The sequence below is a fragment of the Copadichromis virginalis genome, unplaced genomic scaffold (assembly GCF_057382275.1).
Source record: "Copadichromis virginalis isolate Kocher_CV1m ecotype Utaka unplaced genomic scaffold, C_Virginalis_male_GT1.1 unmapped_scaffold_1, whole genome shotgun sequence".
Lineage (NCBI taxonomy): Eukaryota > Metazoa > Chordata > Actinopteri > Cichliformes > Cichlidae > Copadichromis > Copadichromis virginalis.
This window is the reverse complement of record NW_028188589.1, coordinates 4,095,984-4,104,935: the sequence shown is the minus strand read 5'-3', so window position 1 is coordinate 4,104,935 and position 8,952 is coordinate 4,095,984. Positions and strand designations below refer to the sequence as shown.

Genomic DNA, 8,952 nt, shown 5'->3' with positions numbered 1-8,952 from the left:
GCTCCTTAAGGAAATAATTTTGTTCCACTAATCACTGCATCAGTTTTGTGTTAATATACAAGATGACCTGAAATGTTTTGTCACCTTATTACGAGTTAAAAGTCTAAGGCTCAGGCTCCAATCACACACATTGACACTAAATCCTGTCATAATGAGGACTCACGGGATCTTTGTTTCAGTGTTTCAGTTTGAACACAAAGTGACATCAGAGCTGCTGAAAAACAGCTCAAAAGCTCGAAGAAGAAAGAAACATTTTATTCCAGCAGACATGTTAAACATATATCATACAGTTGGTGCTTTGTCATGTTTTTGATGTTTTTTTTTAATATTTCATGGAAATTATTCAGGACCCACAGTGGGCCCACAGACTATGAAAACTTCATTTATTATTTATTGCTGCAGTCAGTGTAACATTTATAGAATAATTAGGAATTTCACCTAAACATGTCTGGAAATTAAAGCCTAATGATTGTGTTATATCTTTTTAAATGAATTTAACTTGCCTAATATTCTCAGTCTCATGTTTTCTTCTTGTGGACACGGGGATGTAATCAATCTCAACAATACTAATATCTCTCAAAAGAGAAGAGCCACTCAATCAGTAGTGAAAACATCAATATTTCATATAAAATTATCTCAAAAACAGAACAACGGGCTCTCAACTGAATGAGGAAATTGGCACCTATGGTATATTAATATGCATTACTTGATGACTTCTGCCTTCTGCAGCACATCAGCTCTTTTTAAGCCCACATAAGTGAAGGAGTTCAGAGTATCTGACTGACTGTCAGGCAGGACTGACCTCTTTATGTGGGACTTTGTCTTTGTCTTCTCTATCAGCCCATCATAACAGCTGCACCAGGTGATAGTACAGGAAGAAAGATGCTAGTTACATAAATAAAAAACGTCTAAGCTAATGAACGTCCCTCTGCTTAGAATCAAATCAAAATTCATTTGATAAATAAATAATAATAATATAATAATAATACATTTTATTTATAGATGCCTTTAAGACCCTGAAGGTCACCTCACAATAACACAAGAACAATAGCAGCAATAAAATATAATAAACATGGAAAAATAAAATTTAGAAATAGGGTAAAAAAAACAAAACACAAGTATAAAAGCTGAGCAAGGTAAAAATGGACTAAGACAAATCAGGTGTATGCAATTCTGAATAGATCTGGTTGAAGTGCATCCAAAGTCTCGGGGCAGAACCACTTAGAGTCCCAAGGTAGTCAGGCGAGCAGGTGGAATAGACAGAAGGGAAGCTTAAGAAGAGCGGAGTGTGCGATGTGGTGAGTATGTTTGGAGAAGATCAGATAAATATGGAGAAGTGAGGTTATAAGGTACCTTGAAAGTGAGTAAATAAGGAAGTAAATAAGGAAGAAAAAAGAAACCGATCAGTAAAATAATAACTACTCCCACAGCACAGGATTTTGATTATCTAAATTACTGAGAAACAATTTCCTCTCCACATTTCACGTTATCTGCTTTAAGGTGTGTGTTTGAGAGTTATATCTTCTCATTTGAGGCTTTCTTTTTCACAGGAGCTACAGTATTCAGAGTCGCATACAGTAAGGACTTTACACCCTTTTTTAAAACTGTAACCAGACTGACAGTGGCAGAGCTCTGTCAATCAAAGCTGTAATAAATGCACAAATTTTTTTCAAAATTGAATTTTAACCATTAGAGAAAATTATTTAAAACCATGTCACAGACATATAATCACGTGCAGCTACTTTGAATACAGTAGATAATTGTTTAGATTCTTTCTCTGATGGACCTTTCTGAGTTAACTTCAATAATTACTTCCTCCAAACCATCAACGTGTCTTTTAGACCCCATACAAAACTGCTGAAAGAAGTCCTGCCATTAATTAATGCTTCGATCTTAAATATGATCTATATGACCTATCTCTAATGATCGGTTATGTACCAAAGGCCTTTAAGCTGGCTGTAATTAAACCTTTACTTAAAAAGTAGTTGTGTACTCAGTGAAGGACCTGCACGTTATTTACCACCAGCAGATAGAGGAAGTGGCTGACATCCAGAAATCCTACCAGTGGCTGGACAAAGCTGGACTGAAAGACAGCACAGAGGCACTAATCATGGCAGCACAAGAACAAGTTCTGAGCACAAGATCCAAAGAGGCTGGGGTCTATCACACCAGGTAAGAGGGCAGGTCAAAATGGGAGACACCCTCAAGGGTGGTGGAGATTGGCTGAGCTAAGATCCTGTGGGACTTCCAGATAAATAAAATGGTGAAGACTAACGATATATATATGTAATGGTAGTAGACAAACAAGCCATAGTGATAGATGTAGCAGTTCCGAATGACAGCAACATCAGGAAAATGAACAGGGAAGTTATGTTCCCATTTGTGTTTGGTTCCCACAGTGCTCTCTCACCCTAGTGTGTGTTCTCAGTTTTAGGTTTCAGTAACCTCAAACAGAAGTTTTCAGTTTCCTATTTTTTTTATTAGCTTCTTCAGTTTGAGTGTCTGCATTTAGGTCCTCATTTCCAGGACACCTATGACAATTATTACTGATTCCTTTGACATGTAATAGTATTCCCATTACAGTACAAACCCCCCCCAAAAAACCTTAGTCCAGATTAAAACATGTAAGTTGCAATCTGTTGTGCAATGCCCTACACAAGTAAATAGGAGATGTAGGACTGTCTATGATTCATGTGCTCTCATGTTTTACAGATCAGGGATGGAGAAGGCCTTACCAGTGCAGCTGCTGGAAATGTTGAAGAACTTGGGAGACGAGGAGGTGAAGCATTTCCACTTTTACCTGCAGTATGAACCTGGAGGTGATTTACCCACAATCTACAAGTCCCAGCTGGAGAATGCAGACAGACTAAAAACAGTAGATCTGATGGTGCAGGCATATTCAGACCGAGTTATGGAGGTGGCGAGGTCGATTATAGAGAGGATGAATGAAGGTCAGTCAGAGAAAAACAGACATTAAACACTCAGAGCAATATGCAGACACAAAATTGTCAAAATTTATATTATGAAATGTATGTAAACTGAGGATGTTATGGGCTTACCTTTTAATTCAGTGTTTTTACTCCTCAAAGTATGTTTGAATACAAATATTATATTTACATTATTTTGAAATCATGCACGTTTTCAGTTTTAAAAAGACCAGTTCATGATTCAAGTCACATTTTACTCCAACAGGAAGTCCCTCAGTCAAGAAAGCTTCATCGATTACATCAGAAGGTAGGAATCAGTCGTCATCAGTTTGTCTGAAGAGAGATAGATACGGCATGTTGGGGGAAAACTCTGCAAAAGACCCAGGAGAAATAAAGACACAATGAGACAAAGTTACTTTCTTTATCAAACGTGTACACGGGTGAGCTGCTAGAGAACAACTCACACCATGCACAGTGGCTTGGTAATTTTTATAGGCACAGAGCACAGAGACAGTGAGAACAGGATAACAAATAATAAACAGATAAAATAAAACAACTCCATATATGGTACTAGTCTCGTCAGCAGAGAGCTAGGGAAGATAAAACAATCTAAAACAATATGTCCCAGAAACAAGATGTCTTTGCTGGGAAAGTCTAAAGGATAATTCTAAACTAATCTAACCATAGGCAAAGGGCAGACAAAAGGCATCTTTGTACATTTAAAAGAAGGTAAAGAAACATAGAATCATTTTTCCTGTAACACGGCAGAAACACATACCTGAGCTGACCAATGTGAACGCTTTTTCATATGATATCTCTGTTGCCTCAGCATAGCGCAGCGGTCAGAGCTCTAATGCGTGAATGGCTGATCATTTTAATATTATCTAACTTCAGTTCACTGGCTATAACAGCCTGATATTTAGGCTTTGGAAGCACATCTAGTTAAAACAGAAGACAACAGAGCTTTACATGAGATGTAAGGATGGTTCATAGCAGATCCTAAAAAACAAACTAGAAAACCACCTAACATGTTTGGAATCAGAAATAGTCATGCTTTAACCCTTGGATGCACAACCTACCAGTACCCACACTCTTCCACGAGTGGGGTCAAAAATGACCCCAAATAGAAACAATTCATTTTGCTACAAACTTGGTTGTTATTCTTCAAAATCTTTAAAACAAAGAGTTGTAATGTTTTCATATTTGAGTTGTTCCTCATAAAACATGTTTGTGACATGAGGCCCTTTGCATTTTTATTTATTTTTTCATTAATTTTAAGAAATCGCAGTTTTTGTATCACTTTTGTATGCTCGCTCGGCCTATACTGCAGAAGCTGGGTCTTCCCTCTGAAAGGCACAAGTTGTTCATCCACTGTAACACTGAGGATGAATTTCTGCCTGCAGTTGACCAGGAACAGGCCCCATATGTAGCAGAAAGCTGCCATGTGGTTTGTTTTCAGTCGGTAGGCTCTGGTCCTCTTGTCCTCAAAGTGCAAGAAACGGCGAATATCTTTAAATCTTTGAATTGACATAGTGGCCTTATAGTGGGTTATGCAGAGGACTCCCAAAAAACACACCGACTGGTACATCCCAGTTCTTCTCACTTCCTGCAAGAATGGTCAATCAAATAAAGGCCAGGAGCTTAAGTTTGATTACATTTTTCCACTCTTTTCCCCTGTCTGTGGCTACTCTTCGTGCCTCCATGTTTGTGCATGTCAGCACCTCTTCTATTATATTGTCAGACATGAACATCTTCCATCCATCTATTGGGGAGACAGTACTAAACCCAGGTGCAAGCCCTGGCCGACTAATTCAGAATATTGTGGCTAGAGCAGTAAGAGGGGCTCATTCTGTTAGATTCAGTATCCATTTCCTCTTCAGAGGACTCATCAGAGGACTCCTCTGTATCTGACTGGCCTTGTTCAGTGGGGAGACAATAGTCTGGGTCCTCTATATCTTAATATCTTAGATGTCAGATACTGAGTCAGTGCCTCCAATGGGCTCTTCATCCCATCCGTCCTGGATAATTTGTAGGGCAAGGTCCACAGGGATCCTAGCTGGCCTCATAGCAGCCATGTTACTTTAAATATTTTTTTAAAAAAACCATCAGAAAGGACAATGTTTGAAATGCACAGAAAACTATAAACAGGGCTGCACATAAATGGTCCGCAGGTGCGCATTTGCTGTCAAAATAAAAGACGCATACTAGATAAGAAGTTGGAACGCTCGTTTGCGTACATTAGATGTTCTGGAGGAGGACAGACATTTGTTCAGAACTCTTAAAGATGTCGAAGAAGCAAGCTCCGTAAGCAATTACTTTGGTGTTCCTCCACCACAAAAGAAGGGTGTATTCTCTGAATTTCCGGGAATACTTTTATTTTGACACCGAATGCACATCTGCAGACCACTTATGTGCAGCCCTGACTATAAATCGTGTATGTTACTGTGTAAAAATTAATTCTTGATCCATCAGAAGTATAAGTGGGTCAGTCAGAGTTGCTAAGAATGAAAGTTTCATGGAAGATTCCACAGCAACTGCTTGGGGTCATTTATGACCCCACTTATGGAAGAGTGGGGTAGTGATACAAAAACTGCATTTTCTTAAAATTAATGAAAAAATAAATAAAATGCAAATGGCCTCATGTTACAAACACATTTTATGGGGAATACCTGGAATATGAATATATTACAACTTTGCATTTTAAAGATTTTGAAGAAAAGCAACCCCTGGGGTCATTTTTGGCCTGCCATTCTACTTTTAAATACTCTAGTAACAACAAGCAGGCCTGCAGTGTGAGATTAAAGTGCTCTAATAGGGCTTTTCAGAAAATCATTTTTGAAAGTATTTGATATATCTAAAATTTCAAACCTGTCCAGGCTTTGTGACAAGCTTTTTTATGGAAATCGGAGGTGGTGAGGTATTAGAAAAGTCATCAAGAGGCAAACAAGTGAATACATATAGATCTTCGCACCACAAAAACCGCAATAGACTAATCATCTAATCTCCTCTTTTAAATTCAGATGCTCTTCAACAATGTCAGCTTAAACTCAAGTATAACATGAAAGAGAAGTTCCAGTGTGTGTTTGAGGGCATCGCTAAAGCAGGAAACCCAACCCTTCTGAATCAGATCTACACAGAGCTCTACATCACAGAGGGAGGGACTGCAGAGGTCAACGATGAACATGAGGTCAGACAGATTGAAACAGCATCCAGGAAACCACACAGACCAGAAACAAGAATCAGACAAGAAGACATCTTTAAAGCCTCACCTGGAGGAAATAAACCAATCAGAACAGTGCTGACAAAGGGAGTGGCTGGCATTGGGAAAACAGTCTTAACACAGAAATACAGCCTGGACTGGGCTGAAGACAAAGCCAACCAGCACATCCAGTTCATATTTCCATTCACTTTCAGAGAGCTGAATGTGCTGAAAGAGGAAAAGTTCAGCTTGGTGGGACTTGTTCATCACTTCTTTACTGAAACCAAAGAAGCAGGAATCTGCAGCTTTGAAGACTTCCAGGTTGTGTTCATCTTTGATGGTCTGGATGAGTATCGACTTCCTCTGGACTTCCACAAAACTACAATCCTAACTGACCCTAGAAAGTCCACCTCAGTGGATGTGCTGCTGATAAACCTCATCAGGAGGAAACTGCTTCCATTCTCTCATCTCTGGATAACGACACGACCTGCAGCAGCCAATCAGATCCCTCCACAATGTGTTGCCAAGGTAACAGAGATAAGAGGGTTTACTGACCCACAGAAGGAGGAGTACTTCAGGAAGAGATTCAGAGATGAGGAGCAGGCCAGTAGGATCATCTCCCACATCAAGACATCACGAAGCCTCCACATCATGTGCCACATCCCAGTCTTCTGCTGGATCACTGCTACAGTTCTGGAGGATGTGCTGGAAACCAGAGAGGGAGGACAGCTGCCCCAGACCCTGACTGAGATGTACATCCACTTCCTGGTGGTTCAGGCCAAAGTGAAGAAGGTCAAGTATGATGGAGGAGCTGAGACAGATCCACACTGGAGTCCAGAGAGCAGGAAGATGATGGAGTCTCTGGGAAAACTGGCTTTTGATCAGCTGCAGAAAGGAAACCTGATCTTCTATGAATCAGACCTGACAGAGTGTGGCATCGATATCAGAGCAGCCTCAGTGTACTCAGGAGTGTTCACACAGATCTTTAAAGAGGAGAGAGGACTGTACCAGGACAAGGTGTTCTGCTTCATCCATCTGAGTGTTCAGGAGTTTCTGGCTGCTCTTCATGTCCATCTGACCTTCATCAACTCTGGACTCAATCTGCTGGAACAACAACAAACAACCTCCAAGAAGTCTGAAACAAGAGAATCTGCAGAGAAACACTTCTACCAGAGTGCTGTGAACAAGGCCTTACAGAGTCCAAATGGACACCTGGACTTGTTCCTCCGCTTCCTCCTGGGTCTTTCACTGCAGACCAATCAGACTCTCCTACGAGGTCTGCTGACGCAGACAGGAAGTAGCTCACAGTCAAATCAGGAGACCGTTCAGTACATCAAGGAGAAGCTCAGTGAGAATTTGTCTGCAGAGAAAAACATCAATCTGTTCCACTGTCTGAATGAACTGAATGATCGTTCTCTAGTGGAGGAGATCCAACGGTCACTGAGGTCAGGACTATTCTCCTCACTGTCTGCTGTTCAGTGGTCAGCTCTGGTTTTCATCTTACTGTCATCAGAAGAAGATCTGGATGTGTTTGACCTGAAGAAATATTTTGCTTCAGAGGAGGCTCTTCTGAGGCTGCTACCAGTGGTCAAAGCCTCCAACAAAGCTGTGTAAGTAAATGTGTGATCAGTCTTTTATTTATAAAAGATTAAAATGTAAAACCTTTTTACATTTTAATATAATAATATAAAACTTCAAATAATAACAAAATGATTATCAGCACTAACTAAAGTATATCACATTTAGTGTTTAATAGCAGCAGTAAATGTCAGAGTGTATTAAACATTTCTGGGTGTCACCTTTTATCAAAGAACCATCTAGAATCATCCTGTGATGTACCCAGAGGTCCACCATCAACTCCTTTCAAAGTAAATACAAAAACAATGAAAATAAAAATCTGTGACATGTGACATGTCCTGTGAGCTTATTGCTCTGCATGAGTTCATTTCAGCCTCACTAGTACAGTTCTGCAGCTGCTTGCAGATTCAATCATATTTCTCGTGTTTCTTCCTCTTGCCATATCTTCGTTATGCATTTTCGTCACTCTCTTGTATGTCGTGCTCTTAGTGTTTGAATTTACACAGTCTCAGAACCTTTAAAAATGTGACAGAATGCAATTGCTAGTAAGCAAATGTCAGGGGACCCTGACATTTACACTGTGGAGAAAGAGGCATGAGATCTTTGACTTCTTCTCACTGCTTTGTGGAGGACTTTTATGTAAGGACATGACTAATCACTATATCTACTTTTGCAGAAATGATTTCCATGAAAACTTTTCTGGTTCAACACAAAAAATTCCCTTTTGAGATCTATCGATTTTTCTAACCTCATTAATTGCATGTCTTTGGATTCTGAGATGAAGCTTGCATGATCATGGATTTGAACCCGGGAACACTCCTGTTTCGAAAATAATATGCAGGTTGATGGACTATTTTCAGAAAGTAGTTAATGCATCTTGAAAACTATTAAAATATTAGGCAAAACACCATAAGGTGCAAATATGGGATGGTTGAAAAATGCAACAATTATATGACCCCTATGAGCATTCACCCTGAAAAACAGTGGGAAGGAAAAACTCCCTTTTAACAGGAAGAAACTGCCAGCAGAACTAGGCTCAGGGAGGGGTGGCCATCTGCCTCAACCAGTTGGGGTGAGAGAAGGAAGACAGGATGAAAGACATGCTGTTGAAGAGAGCCAGAGATTAATAACAAGTATGAATCAATGTAGAGAGGCCTATTGAAACATGTTGAGTGAAAAAGGTGACTAAAGAAGGAACACCCATCATAGGAATCCAATACTATACTGCTATGGTAGCCAACGTTTCAA

General features: G+C 39.8%; 1 protein-coding gene across 2 annotated transcripts in view; it reads left to right on the top strand.

The window, feature by feature from the left end:
• The first annotated feature begins 2,719 nt into the window (after positions 1-2,719).
• Positions 2,720-8,952, top strand: part of LOC146679592 (protein NLRC3-like) — a 48,997-nt gene continuing 42,764 nt past the window's right edge. Inside the window, exons 1-3 of one of the 2 annotated variants that reach the window (XM_085450219.1) lie at positions 2,720-2,951; positions 3,193-3,234; positions 5,948-7,740. In XM_085450219.1, coding sequence (XP_085306345.1) covers positions 2,720-2,951; positions 3,193-3,234; positions 5,948-7,740 — 2,067 coding nt within the window. Of the gene's footprint in view, positions 2,952-3,192; positions 3,235-5,947; positions 7,741-8,952 lie in introns of those variants that run through there. The other variant, XM_085450218.1, reaches the window with a different exon arrangement.